General features: G+C 34.3%; 1 protein-coding gene across 1 annotated transcript in view; it reads right to left on the bottom strand.

Annotated features, from left to right (window-relative positions):
• The window catches only part of LOC149771494 (uncharacterized), a gene marked incomplete at its 5' end in the record, with an annotated part of 186776 nt that overhangs the window by 54597 nt on the left and 111927 nt on the right, over positions 1-20252 (bottom strand). The window contains 14 exons of the mRNA XM_089948375.1: positions 3362-3481; positions 3838-4092; positions 5275-5412; positions 5859-5990; positions 6660-6785; positions 7383-7511; positions 8167-8421; positions 8957-9073; positions 9976-10104; positions 14784-14909; positions 15349-15471; positions 17176-17346; positions 18937-19109; positions 20010-20214. Of these exons, the coding sequence (XP_089804501.1) occupies positions 3362-3481; positions 3838-4092; positions 5275-5412; positions 5859-5990; positions 6660-6785; positions 7383-7511; positions 8167-8421; positions 8957-9073; positions 9976-10104; positions 14784-14909; positions 15349-15471; positions 17176-17346; positions 18937-19109; positions 20010-20214 (2199 nt within the window). The remainder of the gene's footprint in view (positions 1-3361; positions 3482-3837; positions 4093-5274; positions 5413-5858; positions 5991-6659; positions 6786-7382; positions 7512-8166; positions 8422-8956; positions 9074-9975; positions 10105-14783; positions 14910-15348; positions 15472-17175; positions 17347-18936; positions 19110-20009; positions 20215-20252) is intronic.

Raw genomic sequence — 20252 nt, 5'->3', positions numbered from 1 at the left:
TTAACAACTGCCCATTTAAGAATCACCTTAACCGTGGTTACCTTGTACCCGAAATCTGGCGATATTGAGAAATATACATCATCACTTCTGAATAACCGAAAGCTTCTTTTAGTATATATTTGCGCCTCGATCTTACCAACGGCCTTAATCACCAATTCCTTGAGGTCGTCAGCCAATCGCACTACTACTGCTCGGCTGGCCGATAGGTAGACAGGCATATACATAACTTCTTTCCCTGTAATCGTTGCTAACTGAGTCTTTACTCAAAGATTTAAATTAACACCCTCCTGTCCGGTATTGTAAGTTATTTTATGTATTACCCCAGGTGTTGTAGCTCTTAGTACCTTTGATAGATATTCTTCTTGACGATGGTTAGATGTTATCGTTGCTTGATAGTCAGCCGCGATTTTGTCTTTTCCGTTACAACTCTTTATGAATGTTGGTGGTTGTGCCTATGTTCATGTGTACTGTTTTACGGGACTTAGGGAAGGTGTAACCCATTTTAATGCTCTTACCTTACCTTGTCTTTGTATCACTGTGCGGTGAATCACACAATAGGTACTGAAGCATATTCGGTGCTGCATTTCCACAAGGCAATCATCTACATGCGTTAGCTTCTAGTCGAACCATGGCTACTGATTAAATAACATATATTCGCCACTCTTTAATTTGGCGTGTTGTTGGTGGTCGCTTGCTACCCACCACGTTTATTATACTAACCCGTAGATTACTCTAGCTTTGTTGTTGCTCGAGGGGGATATTGCATCTTCGAGCATTTTAAACTGAACCATATTTTCATTGTGTCACAAATCATATACCAATAGGTCTTCTCCGAGTCCTTGGTACAATTGTCTCCACTGATAAATTTTCTTTTCTCTGAAAGTGATGAATCAATCGGTGTATATATCCTTAAGCATGATCACTACTACCACAATCCACTCACGCTCCTTTGCTAAAGCGATGATACGGTAACCCATCAGCACTCCGCGTCCCTAATTATTGTGTTGATGATAGTATCCCACCTACCATGACTGACACCCAAGCCACTTCTAGACACCAACTAAAATACAGCTCTTACTACCCTCTATTTGACTTACACCCATCAATGCACCTAATAAAATCTACCAGGGTTTAGTAAAACTGTTGTAGCTCCGTGACCCTAGCACGCAACTGATGCAAGGTGAGTCAGTCGTGACATTCTACATCTACGCTGTAAAAAGAGATGTGTGGTTGGACAAGACCTGTTCTTGACAACAGCTGTGATTGTCTTTGTTGGAATTTTAATTAATCGGATCTGTATTTGTATCTAAAAGCTTGACTACAGATATTTCTGTCTTTTGGCATCTGGTGGCTTATTTTGACTAGTCCACTTGCTTTGTGTCTAAGCTAGGTATGACTCACATCACACATATATTGTTCAGTGATTATAACAAATAGCCATTATTGCATGAGTTGTATATGTTAACGTAAAGTTAGTATCATCAACATTTGCAATTAGTTGTCGCTTTTTCAGTACCAGAAGAGGAAATACTATTAAATCGATAATTTGTAGACACGAAAGTGGCGGAATAGTTTTTATGATGTCTTCTTTTACACACTGCAAATATATTTCCAATGGTCTTTCGATTTTGTTGTAAAATTGGTAATGTTGCACAAGCTTACTTAAACTGATTTTATTATGTACTTTATTTAGTAATTTGTTGTTTACCGTTGTATGGATTGTTACTTGTTACAGCATCTTCGTCATTTAATTCACCTCATTATGTATTATTATTGTTATTATTATTATTATTATTATTATTATTATTATTATTATTACTAATCATGATCATCTTACTTTAGGAAGAAATGAAAACTACATGAGAATGATAAGACTCAGGAATTAAATAGAATTCCAATCAAGATTGATTATATTCACAAGCTTTTTTGATTTTGCAAAAACAATGTGGCACGATGAAAGCCAAACAATCATGTCTAATCAAATATATGGTAATGACTTTAAGATCTGAAGTGAAGTCAAAAAGACAACAATGGCATGAGACATAGGATGTTTGATACGATAATTCGAAAGCAAAATATTGGGCTAGAAAACTAATCGTCAGGAGGAGAAGGAGTGATAGGAGAGGACACAGTTCCTCAAAACTGTATGTAAAATAATGCCATATAATGACAATATTCTATAAATATAGCCACAGAAATGCTTGCTGATACTAAACCAAAAAATTAGTATTGACATATATCACATAATGCTTCTTTTACACATTGTATAAATTGAATCGTAGAAAGAACAACAGGAAATCAAGAACAACGGCGGGACAGGTGCTGAACAGACGATCGTGCAGCTATCATTCTTACGACAAGCACATGCACCTCGATGACAGCAGAATTGCTAAAAAGACTAATAGCGGTCTACAACAGAGGCATCTACTCTAATCAGCCTAGAAGTGTACCAAATAAACAGATACAAATAAGATTTAACTCCTCAACAGCATAAGGGTTGCGATGACCCTTAAAAGCTTTGGACAAGTTATATAACATCCGATCACGTAATTTGCAATGACCGATATAGAGCCAACAAAAATGTACATATTACAAAAGCAAATTATTATCTGCTGAGGAATTCAACTTTCAAAGCAATACTACAAAAAACTGAGTGGCGCAGTCAGGTTCAGTATTTTCCGATGCTACACGTGTTGACTACGGGGTTCATGCTTGAAAAGTTGAATAACACGAAGCAAGATATCTAACGTAGATGGACCATACACATATTATTATCATCTTGTCAATGAAGATTCCAAGGTTCAAAAATAAAAAGTTTGTAAAGCAACAAAATAGTAAGTTTTATTGGAAACATATACTTACCAATATATCCATTTTCATACTGGGATAACTATCAACATATATTCAAATATGTGCATCAGAAATGACAAACTACTAACGTACAGGGCATGCAGCGTACAATCCAGTAGAAGGTACAGAAATTATTGTGTTACATTTAGAGGATTAAAACTGCTTTGAATACAGAATGAACATGTTTCCAGTTGACGAATAAATTTGAAATGCGACACCGTCAATGGATATTGATCTTATGTCCCCTACTGTAGCATAATAATTGCAATAGGGAGCTAAACAGACACAGAGCTCAAATTGAGAGTAAGCAAAATGGTTAGAGATGAAACAGCGACAATATGCTTGTACAGCCTCTTTGCAGGTAATACCAGTATTAATTATAATCATAAATACAATAAAGTAATAATTAGGGTCCTCTAAATCATAAAGACGAAATGAATTCATCAGTAGTAATTGTGCAAATTCACAAGCATTGTTTTCTTACTAAATATAGAAAAGCATAGTTACATACCGTTACACTTCGTTCCGTTTTTTAGAAACCCTGGTTGGCAACTACATACATAACTTCCATCCGTGTTCCTACATATTTGTTCGCAATCATTGATAGAGTTGCTTGTACATTCATTTATGTCTAGAAAATAAAGACATTGAATAAGGGTCTTACCACTGCGTGAAAGTTATTCAGGTTACATAAAACAAGATACAATTTTGTATTATGAATTATTTCCTTAGCCAAATATACTTTGGCATTAGTATACAAAAATCGCTAACTCATACTGCCTACCGGAATTTTGATTACTGATAGTGCATGTTGAAAAGGCTGTCACTTACTAAGTAATCAAATGTTCAAAATTTCATATAAAATCAATAGACTTTTAGTGTATTTCAGATAAAATTAAGAACAATATATTGATAATGAGAATTATCCCGTATCTTGAGAAACACTGTAAACTATGTAATATTTTATGTATATTGCATACACGTTACCTTGACATAACCCAGATACATCATTTGCATAACCAGTTTTACACACGCATTGGTAAGACCCCGGTGTATTACGACAATACATATTTGCTCCGGTGCATATGCCCACGGTACTACATTCATCTAGATCAGTGTCGCATTTATCACCAATCCATCCATTTTTACAGACACAGCCCGTTACTGAGTCACATTTTTCTGATCCAACTCCACAGTTACACTCTTTAGCGCAGTTAATTCCATAATGGAAGTTGTCGCAGGCTATAAAAAAATAAATGGAGGAAAAGTATATGTAATCAAAAGGTTTATTTACTTTGTAAATTAAGTATTATTTCCCAATTATTATCTTTACCCCTTGACTATATATATATATATATATATATATATATATATATATATATATATATATATATATATATATATATATATATATAGTCTATTATCATATTTGACTCGGTACTGCACAGTCAGAAGTCATAAGCTTTGATAGTTTCGTGGTACATTTGTTAAACCAGGTGGATTATAATTGTTTATGGTCAACACAAAAATGTACCAATATTAACATATAGTGTTATTTTTAATATTTAGATAATATTTACACTGTCTGCATAGACAGGTACACCACGCTTAGATATTTTACGGTTATATTCCTTAAATGGTGGATAGAGAAAACACGAGGTATCAAATAATAAAGTTACGAATTTTACAACGTATAAAAATGCATAAACAGTTATTCAAAAAATATTAAGATATATGACTGAAATGTTAGTTTTGAATTTTTGTTTGCATTCATACTTGAATATATATTTTCGTCATAAGAATGTAATTATTAATGCGATTTACTTAGGTTTCTGTTGTTAAAAGACCTGTCCATAAAAAAGTTAATATCTGTTTTAGCAAATGAAATCTTGTAACAGAAGCATAACGTAGCACTTAGGGCAGAGAAAAACCTGAAAACCATGTGAGAGACACAAACATTTAACTGTATGAACGCGTGGAACTGTCGACCGTAGAGTTAAACAAGAAGTGTACCAAATTCGCAATATTCGGTTCAGAACTTGATTTTAAAGGCATTATAATTAAATAGCAAACAATGAGGTTTCATGTATATTATTGAACATTATTTGATATGTATTTGTTGTTGTAGTTACTTCAACCACTCATTGAAAAACATTGGGGACTGTCCGGCTGTTCTGGAGTATAGATCACAGCATGACTTTCTCAAATGTGTACACTCTTATTCTCGTTTTGTTTTTCTCTCGAGAAGTAAGGTATTGATTATGTAGTAAAACGAGATAAGGTGATGACAATCGCTTGGCGATGACATATTAACAATTATTTAAAATTAAACAAATGGTAATGAATTCGGCTCTTAGATTCTGGCAACTTCCTATTTCTATTCAAATATCAAATAACTTAAGAAAGAATAATATAAACCTTTACCTGAACAGGTACGTTGATCATTTTCCAACTTGAAGCCAGTGTCACAGGAACATATATAAGTGCCATTAGTGTTCTTACAATTCCTTTTTATGCCACAAAGATTAAGAGTGCCATTTAAGTCCGTGCATTCATTAATATCTATAACACACAAATTGAAAATTAGTGACATTTTAGGATAACGCAAGTTCAATAATAATATTAAAAATAATAACACAATAATAATAATAATAATAATAATAATAATAGTTTTAAGCTAATGCAAATTCAATAAGAATAATATATTAGTATTATTATTATTATCAACAACACTTGAAATGACGGAGGAAATATATTGGTAATTACTTCGCAAAATTAATCTATAAGGTACAAAAAGCAAATAGCAAATCATCACAAAATGCTGCTGCATATTTAATATTGAAGCATACCATTTTAACGTATTTTCATGACTACATTTTGGGACAGATTATACAGTTCCATGATTAGATCGCATATACTGAAAAATAACTAGAAGTTGAATAAAGCTGTCTTGCAACAAAGAAAAAGAAAATTCTTTGCTCAGAATGACGTTTTGCTGATAAACTTGCCTATACAAGTTTGATTATCTGCCCCAAGTTTGAAGCCTTGTATGCATCCACAAACAGCAGTCTTATTTACAAAATCGACCCGACATATTTGGCTGCAATGCAGATCACCATAAGTTTTGCATGGATTTTCATCTGAAAAATACAAATTTTGGAATTATTCACCAAGAAAATATTCCAGTGAAAATCCCGTTGTTGAAGGTAATTATCCGCTCCAATTAATTACAACAATATTAATGTTAAAATATTTATCTTTGTCTGTAATGAAACACAGTTCACACTTATCATCCCGATATAAATATGTTACTGACACCGATTTTCGATGTAAACTAGGGTACCATTGGTGATTGGCGATACCTAATCTAGGCACCTTTATAACATTATCCCACCTTATTTCGAACCTTTGAGCATTATGTAAAAAAGTTATATTGTTTATTTTACTTGAATTATATGTAATGCTACTTGAAGGAATATCGAATCTTCGTAAAAGATGAAAACAGTGAGTTAGAGAACTTATTAATTTAACATTCTACGGTAATAATAACTATTTCAGAACATTCTAACTTTGGCGTTTTGCCTCGTACATGTAACATATATTGTTTAGAAGAGTTCACTCTTATATCAAAGTAGGCAAATAATCTGATGGAAAAAATGTTTTCATACCTATTGATATAAATACCTTTCCGTCAAATCCTTAGGTGAATCTTGTTTAATCTATTTATAATAATATAATCACAATGGCGTTACTATCGTTGACTCAGGTAGGCAAAAATATAAGTGTACCTAACCAGGAGGTCTACAAACCTATTTCACAAGCTTTTCTATCATCTTTGAGCTTGTACCCAAAATAACAGGAACAAGAGAATCTTCCAACAGAATTTTCACAGATCTGTTCACATTCTGACTGCCCTGTTTCACACTCATCGATGTCTAAAAATCAACAAACAATATATTACTATCGGGTGTGAAAGAAATGTAGCAGCAAGGACTCTTTTCATCTGTAAAAAAATACAGTGTTATGTACATACAGAACTTATATATAACATGTCCAAATAATACAGAGCTTCACATTTGAAGTTAGCGCATTGAACCACTACATTATAAGTCAATATATATATATATATATATATATATATATATATATATATATATATATATATATATATATATATATATATATATATATATATATACACGAGTCTTTCTCGAAGCCTGTATTATTAAAACCTCTAAGAACAACGTTGCTTTTAACTGACGTATTAATATATGTCATTTTACAGAAATGTGCTATTTTTTATGCAGGAAATGTATTTGAAACGGTAGTGATTTCATACTTACCGTCTACAGTGTTATCATGTTGAATCCGCCTAATTACTTGTATAAAGTAATTAAACGTTTGTTCTATGCTGTAAACTTTAGCGAAATATATATATATATATATATATATATATATATATATATATATATATATATATATATATATATATATATATATATATATATATATATATATATATAACGACATACCTTTACATTTTGTCTTGTTTTGTGCATCGACTTTGTACCCAGAGCCACAGCTACAGGTATATCCGCCCAGTGTGTTGTTACAAATCTGCTCACAGTCATTTAGTGCAGGGTCGTTACATTCATTGATATCTGTTGAGCAGGTTTAGAAATCTACTTTCAGAATATCTCTTTGCAGCAATATCCTACAAGCGACTAGCATACAAGTACTATTTCGAGTCATATCCAATACACTACAAGAATTAAATTGGGGTATCTAATGTATCAAAAGGAATGTATGGAAAGGATTTGATCATCTTGACGTTTTTATAATTTATTTCATGTCTTTCTACCTGTTATCACCATGTACGTACCATGATATATTTAATTCTGATTGTGTAATCATCAACGTATTCTAATATATTTCTTTTAATCAGACTATTTTATCATCATCATCCGTTACCAATATATATATATTAATTTCTCAATTACACAAGTGAAACTACATACAACAAACATTGTATGCAGTACCTATCAAGAAACAGATACCGCTTACATAAGTACAACGGTTTCGAACAATTTAGTCGTCATTTGTTGTCAAGCGTCTTAAAACTGTCCCTTATGGTCATGATGTTTGCTAATTCTCACATGACATAGGTTATGTTTATTTCCTCATGGATGCATTTATTGCTGTAGTTTAGTGCCACTCTAAATTGCTACCAGTATAACTATTTTATACAGAAATATGCTAAAATTAGCGATTAGTATACTATTACTTGATGTGTATTCAATATACATGTTAACTCACCTATGCATGTGTTATTTACTGCCGTGTATCCCGATATGCACGTGCATGTGAAGGAGCCAAGTGAATTCGTACAGGATGTTAGTGTATCGGCACAAATGTTCGGATTGTCTGTGCATTCATTGACATCTTTGTCGCAGTTGCTTCCGGTCCATCCGCGTAAACAAACACAACCTTTGACTGGATCACATTTTTCGGCACCTCGGCCACAAGTGCACGTGTTGCTGCAATTTGTTCCGTAGAAAGGGTACGTGCAGGCTAAAGTGTATGATAACATACTGATGGTAAATAAAACATTGCAATCTATAACTTAATAAATATGATCTATGAAAATATTAGTTTATGGACAAAATATAGTTATTCTTCATTGAAGACGTTTGCTCAAACGATATGAGTTTATATTTGTGTAGGAAAATACAAATAACCTAAGAAGATTAAGATCCATACGTTTGCTGTAATAAAAGGCAATAAATGTTTTTATTATCAGGGTGTCGTAAATATCCCGACCGTAGATAAATATCACCAATAACACATGCAAAGAATATAATAATGCATTAGCAAATTTAGCTTAGATCAGCCAAGCAGCTAGCTTCCAAAGAAACGTGTCTTAAATATCTTGATAAAGGAAGTTTAAGAAAAAGGTACATACATATATACATAAAAATTAACAGCTTGCCCGTCTAGTAGACTATTAATGTAAATGCGGTTCTTTATCATAATTAGAGTGTGGCAGCTTGCATATTAACCGATTTGGATTTAACAGTTCATAGTTTAGATGTAACAATCTACTTACGAATACAAGATATCCTGTCGCTCCCTATGGTATAACCTGGGATACATGTACATTTGAAACTCCCAATGCTGTTTTCGCATGTTTGAGGGCATATGTTTTGCTTACATTCGTCGATATCTAAAACACAATTATTTGTAGAATTACGAATTTTGTTTGACACCTAAAAATGAAATAATAAAATGATATACACGCAAACTTTAACATCATTATGACCCTCTAAAGTCTACTAAAGTTTGAAGGATTCCCGTCACTGAATGCGGTTTTAGTAAACATGAAAAGCACAATCGAACAGTATGGAGCATTCACAGAAGTCATACTTTCTGATATATGCGTAAATGATGATACAAGTTTTATTGAACGAGTGGCAGTAGTACTCCATCCACATTGTTACTAAGTACTTGCTATTGAATGACAGAGGGACAAGTCTATTTATGTTGTATTCATTAGATTCATCTCCAGTTATACAAATCCTTTATAATTTATTTGGATGAATATGAAGGCATGTTTTATTTTAATCAATTTTTTACCATACGTAATTCACTTATAACAAACGTATTCTAAAGACGAGTTCTGAACTTAATAAATCGTTTCTACCTACTCAGAGTAAATGGAAAATATCTTGATTGAAGTTCTTATTTCTGAAGGGTTAATGTATGTGCCCGGATGCAGGAAATGATAAAGATTTACTCAAGTTCCGCTTTTTAAATTTTTGTCTGGACATATTCTTCCTTAAACATTTGTAAATATAACATAATTAATGATATCAAATACATATTGAATGCTTTTGTCAAAACTATTTAAAAAAATAATTGCTACAGTTCTGAGTATATCATGCCAATACTTTAGCAAAGACATTTGAACTGTACCACATAAATCTTTTATTTACAAGATATCGTGCGATAAAATAAAGTGTAAGATATAAGCAGCCAAGGCACATACATGCTAAAGTAAATAATTATTTCTTCTGATGCACACATTCACCCTTCCAATACAAGTTTCAGTAGTTACCACTCGATTACCTTTGCATGTCCTTTCATCCGTAAGACTGTACCCAGCACGACAGAAGCACGTAGCATTTCCATATTCATCTGTTGTACATCCGTGTGCTAGACTACAGTTTTTTGTAGTACATGCCTCTATATGTTTGTCTTTGACAACAAAAGAAAACAATAAGAGACATAAACATACTGTACACATTTCTACAAATACAATTCATTTCAAAATGGTTAGAATGGTAATTAAAAGGAAGATTTGAAGGGCCCAACCAATTTGAAAACATTAGGCCTCGTTCATTCATGTTTACTATAGAAAAAAGTAGTGTCTCTAAAAGCAGACAATTATCTAGATGTCTTATTACATGCAACATAAGTAAAAGTATTTCAAAGATACATACAAAGATTAATTGAGAAAAAGATGTATCATGAAGCAGACGATTTAAAACTATGTTCTTTCGTTACAATATTAAACATAAAACATGAAAGGTTCTACTGTGACTCTCCGATCTATATGTTCACAGGTATAGTGTGATAAGTGTTCTTTTTTATATATGTTACCGATCTTGTTCATCTCATGGCCATGTACCGCGATAAATGTTTGAACGCGAGAAAACACGAAATCTGCGAGAGCCTTTGGGGAACCCTCGTGGCACACCTCTTTGGAAGCTACTATCGATTGGGAGTCTGCCTGCAACCTGCATAAGTCTGAATATAGATGTTGAGACGATAATTCTTCCCAAACATTTGAAACTTATTTTGATTAAATGTCTAGCATTCCACTGCTCCTATGAACAGTAATCGAATTATTGTTGGTGAACCCTCCAATTCAATCATTTACGATACAGAAATGGCATACCGTGTCTTGACTTTGAGCTCACATGTGCGCATATATGCGATATCCATAGTTATTTCGGAGAGTTACTGCGATCAGAGAACCATTACATCATGAGAGCCATTGCAGTCTGATACAATTGTTAATCACAGTCGCGAGGAAAATCATAAACCGATTTTCTTTTACCACAGGGCAAGGGTACATTTCGCGATTTAATCACTGTTTAGTTCTAATATATCTTTTCTGTTTGAGATGTTTTGCGTAGCCATATCTTGCAAAAATTGAGTTTTAAGCTAATGTGAGAATTAAATATCTATATAAATGGTTCCTTTATGCTGTTACAGACAACAACCCAACGTCTGTCAAAAAGGCACAGCATGTGATGCATGATATTTCACAAATGTAACTGGAGCGCATTCAAAACTTAATTTGCACGCGCTATTTCCAAAATAGAGCACAGTGATAATTATGGATCCGCGTGAATGATCTTTAATTCTTCTCAGACAAGAGCTTTAATAGGACGTTTGACTGTTAGCTGTTCGATCAAAATTTAAGGTTCTATGGCCAATTAGTAGCCCACCGGTTGTCCTGGAATATCAGTTTGGACGGAGATGCATTAACGAACCAAAACAATGATGAGTTCTGAGGCACTTTCCGCGTAGCCAAAATCTATTCACAATTCAACGTAATATTGCCAATGAAACTCTGGCGTCACTACAATGGTCAACCAGACTTTTGCTTGACGTTCCAGATGCGAATCATCTTGTGTCGAGACAATCCAACACTCCGCATTTCGCACAAGAGTCGTTGTGGTTTTATTACATTTTGCCAAATACCCGATCGCGGCCGGTTAGGGGGTCTACAGAGGAATAATTCGTACGCTAATATATCGTTTGTGTTCTCAGGGTACGGCGTTTCCACCTGAAATGTTATTGAACTTCCCATGGGAGCGTACGACATGAGTTGACATCGTAACCAGCGTCAATTGCTAAACACGTTTGGAAGCAATTCTTTGACAGTATTATAGACTCTGTGTTGACCTGTTGAAAAAACTGAGATTGCACGCGGTGCATCTGATTCAAGATCACCTAGAACGATTAGTCAATCGCTCACCTCAGGTACAGCCAAAGACACGGATTAGTAAAAGCATTAATGAAGCTTTTCAACTACGTCTGGCAAAGTTATCGCAAGTCATCACCGATTAGACGATTGGAGATGCCGCAATTGGAAAGTTATAGCAGTTGCTTACGAGACGCAAAATATAATCGACGAAATTAATAAAGCATAGAGTTTCACAATGGCACAATTCAAACAAGCACCTTATACTACCTTGGAACTTGATGCGTCGGTGTAGATTTATTTAAGTATCAGAGATCTTCATCAGTATTCCTACCCGGCTAAGATACCTTTTAAAAAGATTGAATAAAATTGCACGCACCTGGCACGTCTCGGTATTTTCTCATGTGCGAGGATATCTCTGAAATCGATTAAAGACTTTCACAAACCGAGGATGTCGATTACCCTGATGGTACCCCTGATGGGTTTGTTAATAATGGTGTCAAAGAGATATTAAGCAACAAACGTTGTCTCATCAATATATATATATGAAATCAAAGAATGTATGAGCAAGGTTGATGTAGCTAGGAAATAATAACACGCACCATATACAGTATTGAGCATGCGAAACCCGACGGTCCATGTTTAACAAAGATGAATCTGACCAAGCAGTTCAAACGGTATATCTCTTTCACCAACCAGAGCTAGATGTTCGCATAGGTTTCCAACTTGCTGGTATATCTGCCAGAACTGGCGCTGCTGGCGCCCTATGCTGTTTGGTGTCTATATGATATTACGATTGAGGATTTGTACAGTGTTGAGATCAAATTTCTCGATGCTTATTATCGTTTTCGTGCGCTATTCTTCCTAGTCACATATTTGAGTTGTATTGTCAAAAATGACAATCCGGATACGTGCAGTAACCCCTTCATTGACTGAAAAATGCGTTTAGATTTCTTTCATGATTTCCAGAAGGATGACTGCGCAGTCATTTTTTACAATCAGCACAGACACGACAGAACAAATCATTCAGCAGACGTCATGTTAAATGAACCGCTCCGGTGGCCTAGTAGTTAGAGCACCCGCCTTGGACGCGTGAGCTCGTCGGTTCAATCACTGGCCGTGTTATACAAAGACATATAAAACGGTACTAACAGCTACCTCTCTTGACGTTCAGAATTAAGAGGTTAGTTTTAGGACTGGTCGGTCTGGTGTCAGGATAATGTGACTGGATAGGACATCATGCTACATATCTGCATCATGCTACATATATTCAGTATAATGCCCTAGTGCTAGACATCACTATAAACTGCCATGTTAAATATTAAGACTACGTCAAACATCCAAATCATATCACATCACATCACGGTAAATTACTATCCAACAGTTGTTAGCACATTCCTACTCGTATTTGTGGTGTCTGAATCTGTGGATCGGGCTCATAGCGGTCATCTCAAAGGTACAATAATATTTGGCACGTTATGAGTGAATAAAGTTTATTTGCTGTGATAAGGTCATCATAAACACTCGGAATAAAGTTTATTCGACTTCACAAACACCTATGTCGCAAACGAATCTCCAAATATGCAGTCTTGCATGCGCAGGTATGATAACTATAATACAGGTCTGCAGATGTCCCAAAAAAGACTTTGCCTCATTGTACACGATTTATTTTCTTTTGCTGGAACACATGGACCTTGTTGAGCAGTCTTTGGTCTATATCCATATTTATGGAAGTGTAACCGAATCCCCTTTACCCAACTGTATATCCATTGTTACGATTCTCTCTGATAAGATAATGTTGGTTGAGTGAACAGGTGGATTGATAAGGGACATTGACGCTCTTGCGGAAATGCCGTATTTATGATCAACCAGAAATTGTTTTCAGAAACTCGTAACTGAACAGTACCATGAAAGAAAACTGTTTTTTCACGAAGTTAAGATTGGCCGTGGCGATGAACAGCTTGCACGGTTAACTGGAGGACGCGAATGCTAAAGAGCGGTGGGATATATGCATTGCTTACGACCATTCCAGCATTGTTAGCGGTTAATGATCATGTGGTTGAAAAATAGATCTTTGGAGCACTACATGCATTCAAGCTTTCACCAGCATCACACACGAGTTTTGATTTCGCATTGTCAAGGGCAAAGCATTATAAACTTCCCTTGAAGTACACGAAAAGCATGTTGACATTTACGGACACTACTTGGTGCCGATGTAGATCTGAAAAAGTTTGCCACAAAAGCCTATTTCATAGAGACTGTTAACCGCGTTTTGTCCATATTGACCAAAAACGCTTGTAATTTTTCAAGATTGATCTGGAAGACTGCAAAGTCCAACGTGAACATCAAAGACGTTGTTCTGAATCTATGAATCCCCGTCGCAAAACGCTGGCCAAAACACTGATAACAAGGAACTCAGAGAGTCTGGTTTGTCGGTTGTTTTCTTCAAAGTCTACGCCAATACAGATATTCAATCTGATGTTAAACAGTTCGGCGGTGAAATGAATGGTTATATAATAAAAAGGAAGATTAAACTATGACTACAATCGAATTTTAGACTGTGGTAGCCGAAACTGAAAATTCAAGGCGACTGCAGAATGGTTGCTTTAGCGCATAGAACCAAAACAGGCTTGTAAATTAATGACAGCTAAAGTCGAATAAATGGATGGAATGTGTAGCTTCTAGCAACAGGCCTCTATGGGATTGTTTGGGCGAAGCTCTCCGAGTAATCACCAAATTCGCGCACGGACCTATGTTCATACGCCTATGAGAACACACGTATGCAGAATGGGTATAGCCCTATGCTATAGAAAGAGTTGAATGAAACTGGTATCATAAATAAAAAAAAAACATCACACTGTTCATTCCCGATTATTTTTATGACACATTTACGTTTGCTTCTTTACCCGATTATACGCATTAAAATAATATTCTTCCTTACCTTGTACACACTGGCTTTTGGTTCTGTTATATGTGTAACCAGTTTTACAGGTACAATAATATCCCCCATATGTGTTGTTACAACCCTGGTCGCAGTTAGAAATGCCTTCTTGACACTCGTTGATATCTGAAACAGCGTCAAGATAGAAGTTTTATTAACCAAAGAGTACATTTGCAGTCGCTTTATCTCCTGTGCAATAAAGTCATCAAAGAAAAACTATAAAGTAGTAAAATACTAAAAAGGGGAAATAACTAATATGCGAGGTTACGTTTGATGTAGGTATACATGTTACCTACGTTATATGTAGGTATACACGTCGACTTATAGTCCATCTAGTTTATGTGTATGTACGTCATGAAAACTCGACTATTTTCATCTACATAGCTTGTATGTATATATTTGATCAAGTACATTAGTTTATCTACGAAATAAATTTCATTTCTCATATAAAATTTGTTGCGATGCTATAAAGGTATACATTTAAACAACACCCGAGGCTTCAAAATACAGACAATGTTAATTTTGTTTTATCGTGGTAATCATACAGTAAGAGAACTGCAACAACCTTGACAGCCCTTCCCATCCGATTGTAATCTGAATGTACTGTTGCACGCGCAGTAATAACTTCCGTCTGTATTTACACAGGTCTGGGCGCATCCATGTGATGCTGTGTTGCATTCGTTTATATCTGAAACACGAAATGTTGGAAATATGTCTTACACATGAGGCTTTTGGCACATACGTATGCATCACTGAAGCAAGATCATATCGAGTAGCTGAATATATATGATTACAAATGTACAGATCAAGACGTCAATATGCCTAAATGACAAATAGTAATGGACATTTGTATATGAAATAGTAAGTCCCATTATTGTAAATGTATATTATGTATACATATGTAAAGTGTAAAACCATTTTCAATTTGTCAAACACTAAAGTACATATTGCATAGGATCCTATTTATCTTCATCATTATAATCGCCTCTAGACTTCGATACCCGTATATACCTAATGGAACTCATATAATGGGCCAATCAGTCAAAAACAGCATTAAGCTGGACTGAATATATTGTCTTGGTCACTATTATTTATGTTTAATATTTAGTCAAAGTAAAGCAAATGAAGGAAAGCTAATTCATGAAAGCACACACACGCACACACACACAAACACACACACACACACATATAGAGATGACACAAACAAAAATCCTCTATGCTCGTCAATATTATAGAGTTTATCCCTTATCTTGCCTCAATGGTCCAGAGAGAGAACAAGAGACAGAGATAGAGAGAGAGAGACAGATAGTGAGAGAAAGAGAGAGGGACAGAGAAGCCTTTTGACATTTTATTATTTAATTAATACTAATCGGTATTTATATCATCATGTTATATTTTAAAAACATCAACAATAACAACAACAATAACAAAACATTTAAATACATCACATTATTTGTACCATGGAACATAGACATTTACCGTATGATGTCGACATGTTTTGCATGCTTGTATCATTGATTAACACTGTTGATAAATTCCAAAGAAAAGTGCACACATATCATTATGACGAACCATTTGTCCTTGTAGGTTACTTGGTGTAATTTCTATTTCAAGTTTTAATCCAGTTCAAATTTATTTTCTCTCTCACTCCACATTGCTGCGTAGGTGTCAGTGATGCATGAAAGATGACGTGAGAACAGAAAACAAAGGATTGCGAAGAGGATATGTACAGTATTAAATTACTTTAGAAAACGGGGATTATTAATACTTATTATCGTTATTTTCATACGTCACTAATGAATAATATGTAGAAATTCAATAATGACCTGGAATCAACTGAACACAGACGCGAGAAAGTTTATATGTGCGTAGTATTGCGTCATGGGCGGATCGCAATTTGATATACCAATATTATTTGTATATCAAATTGTTTGATACCAACACTTTAAAAGCCATATTTATGTATTGGTATAAATAAATAAATGTATATATATATATATATATATATATATATATATATATATATATATATATATATATATATATATATATATATGCAAACTAAGAAGAATAGAAACACAGACTAAGTGGGATCACATATTTCAGCAAGAAAGAATAACATTTAGGACGAATAATGCCTAGTTACCTTTACACTAGATAGGGTCTACCACTCTATCATTAAATGTGTCGCTTACCTATACACTGACTTGGGCTAACCACCTTGCGTGAAAAAGCGTATCTACTTGCGTGGGCCTACCATCCCCGTCAGTACAAAACATGTCTATTTAACTAAGCTCTTGTAAGAGTGTCCCGCCAAACTTAGAAAAGCGTGCTTACGTACCTATACACTTACTAGGCACAACACACTAGCATGAAAAACGTGCCTACTTACCTATACACTTGCTGGGATCAATTACTCCATCAGTATATCCTTTAGGACAGGAGGAACAGTTATAGGCTCGGCCTAAACTTTCATGGATGCGAGCTGGATTGTCTGTACAATTCCTTAGTGGAGAGCATGGTGTGGAGGCACAACCATCAAAATCGGTTTCGCAATTTTCGCCTGCAATGTAAATATTATGAACTTTTGTCTTTTCTTTATGCATTTAAGCAATTATCTAGCACAAAATACAGTTTATATTACCGTGTCTCTGTACACATATGTCGGTATTTAGGCGTATATATTATTTTATATCAGTCTACACCCCACCCCCACCCACCTACATACATCCACCCACCTACATACACACACACACATATATATATATATGCGATAAGCTGAGAACGAACAGCGCAAAACTAGTTTCGAACTAGTCTTAGTAGTTTCGAATCTAAAGGAGTCTTTTTCAAATGAAAACTCAAAACAGAGACAAGTCGGATTAAAATGCCCAGACAAATCTTTGAGGTTACTTTAAACTTGATTCGGATCCTGACAAATATTTTATATTGGCCTAGAAATCGATAAGCCTTATCAGCATATGTTATGTTATATAAATACATGTAAGCCTGAATTATATTCCGGATATTTCATTATTACAATAAAAAGTTTAGTCTAATAAGCAAATTTAGAGAATTATTTAAATGAAAATGTGCTGTCGGCAAGAAGATATTTATTTGTGCGTGGCTGTCTTTTTCTAGTCTTCATGGTTTGAACCACTTGATCGAGTAAGATTGCTTTTCTTTTCTGGTTTCGGAACTCCAGTTGGGATTGTGAGCAATTGCAATAAGTGTTATATCACTGAAAGTGGGGCCACGGGTGAAATATACTGCGGTCTTCTGTATAGATTCTTTGTCATCCAAGTATATATGTGGAGGTTGATCCTTTTGTGTGGCTTTTCTATTTCTTCGACATACTGTCGGCTACATGTGATGAGCTTAATTACATACTCTGCTTTGCACGTCCTTTTTGGACAATGTATGTTAGGTTTATCGTCAGTCGCTGTGCTAAAAATGTGCTGGTGTCTATAAAATACACCTTTATCGCCACAGTACCAGATTTACTAGGCGGTCATGGTTAGTTATTGGCGTTAAATTTGCCATGACTATGGTGTCTTTGAGATGTTTTAGTCTCCGTTAGGCTAATTAAGGTTTGTTCGAGTGGATTAACACTAGTAAGCTTTGTTGTGCACATGATTCCACGATGGATCAATGTTTACTGATGAATTTAGATACTTTGGGGTAGGTCTGGTCGGTAGGTCATGATAAATGGTATCCCATCAGCCTTTTCATTCTCTCCATCGTTTCGTTGGTCATTCTAGACCGTTTGTTTAGCCATTTGGGTTGTCTCTATTATGTATCTGTCGTAGCCTCTTTTAATCAAATGATTGGATAACTCTTTGCCTTTAGAGTCGAAAGAGCCCAGGCTACTTAAAAAAACTAGTTTTCGCCTGTTCGTTGTAAACTTATTGTATTTATCGTAATCAATCTCTGACACACGTGGTCCATTTCCTGATCCATTGTACTTGAAAGAACTGTTATTCGCCATATCATCTGTATTCTTGATATATATATATATATATATATATATATATATATATATATATATATATATATATATATATATATATATAGTTAAAATAAACATATTGCTGAGGGAAGTAAGAATGTAACTGGAAAAAAACTATTCATAGCTGTAAGGGTCTGATGTGTTTACCTTGCCAATAGGAACTGCAATTGCACACAGCGTATTTAAATTGCGGAGTTGACCGGTTGTCTGCCCTTTGTTGTGTGAAATCACAATGCCCGTGTTCTTTACAGCCACTACATAGGTATATATCAAGCATCAGCGCAGGGGACTGCACGTTTAATTTATCTTGAGCTGTTATGCTGCAATGAGAATGATGCCATCCTTTTCTGATATACATACACTATATTGGTAATTATAAATTAAAAGAGTAATATGATATTCATTGACATCAACACTTAACACTTATAATCATTAGAGAACATAATCTAAAAGTTTAAATCAAATGGTTTTATGTTTTAGATATGTCCAATATTGTAAATACATCATGGAATACACTTAAACCAGTAACTGCATTGAGTGTCAATATTTTCTGTCACAAAGTAAATTACTAGATTAATTGACGTAGTGAAAACAATAAAGACATAAATATACAGACAACAGTATATATTTGTAATATATTTTATTTTTACAAAATTATTTCACTTATGAAAGTGTCTTCTATAATAGACTCTGGAATTTGTCAGGATATATATATATATATATATATATATATATATATATATATATATATATATATATATATATATATATATATATATATATGCATTGCTGTGTAGGATCTGTAAAAACCTATTGAGAAAAAGACCTGTACATATATAAACTTAGAGCTGGAAAGCAATCTTTGATTTATGAATGCTACTAGATTTATCTACGGAATTTTAGAACGTTAATATTGACTTGTGACTTCATTATGTTTCATAGTAATGTCCACTTAACTGTCTTATAAGCCGTTACGAATATATGTAATTTCAAGTTTTTAAATGTCGCAATGAAAACCTTTGTTATAATAGGTTACGTTATTAAAATGCCTATTATACATATTAGAAAATACTGATTAACTTAATGTCTATGCAAAATGAAATTCATTACAGCAATCTATATCTATCTATCTATCTATCTATCTATCTATCTATCTATCTATCTATATATATATATATATATATATATATATATATATATATATATATATATATATATACCTGACTGATACCGGGTCATCATTTTTAACGACAAAGGAAATGATGGTCGAATTGTCTGCCTGGTCTGTTTTCGTGGCATTTGCCGTATTATAAAGCAGTTTGTATGTAATCGGTCCATCATCAGACGCATTTGCTCGAACATAAACCTGTTGGCCAACATACGCATACACTGTGCTATTGCCGGTGATCGTTGGAATTGTATTCGCTGTAAGAAGAATTTAAAAGATTGGTAATTTGTAGTTG

This window comes from Sinohyriopsis cumingii, unplaced genomic scaffold (genome assembly GCF_028554795.1).
Source record: "Sinohyriopsis cumingii isolate HCF-2022 unplaced genomic scaffold, ASM2855479v2 utg001818l, whole genome shotgun sequence".
Taxonomy (NCBI): Eukaryota; Metazoa; Mollusca; class Bivalvia; order Unionida; family Unionidae; genus Sinohyriopsis; species Sinohyriopsis cumingii.
This window is presented reverse-complemented; position numbering and strand designations above follow the sequence as displayed.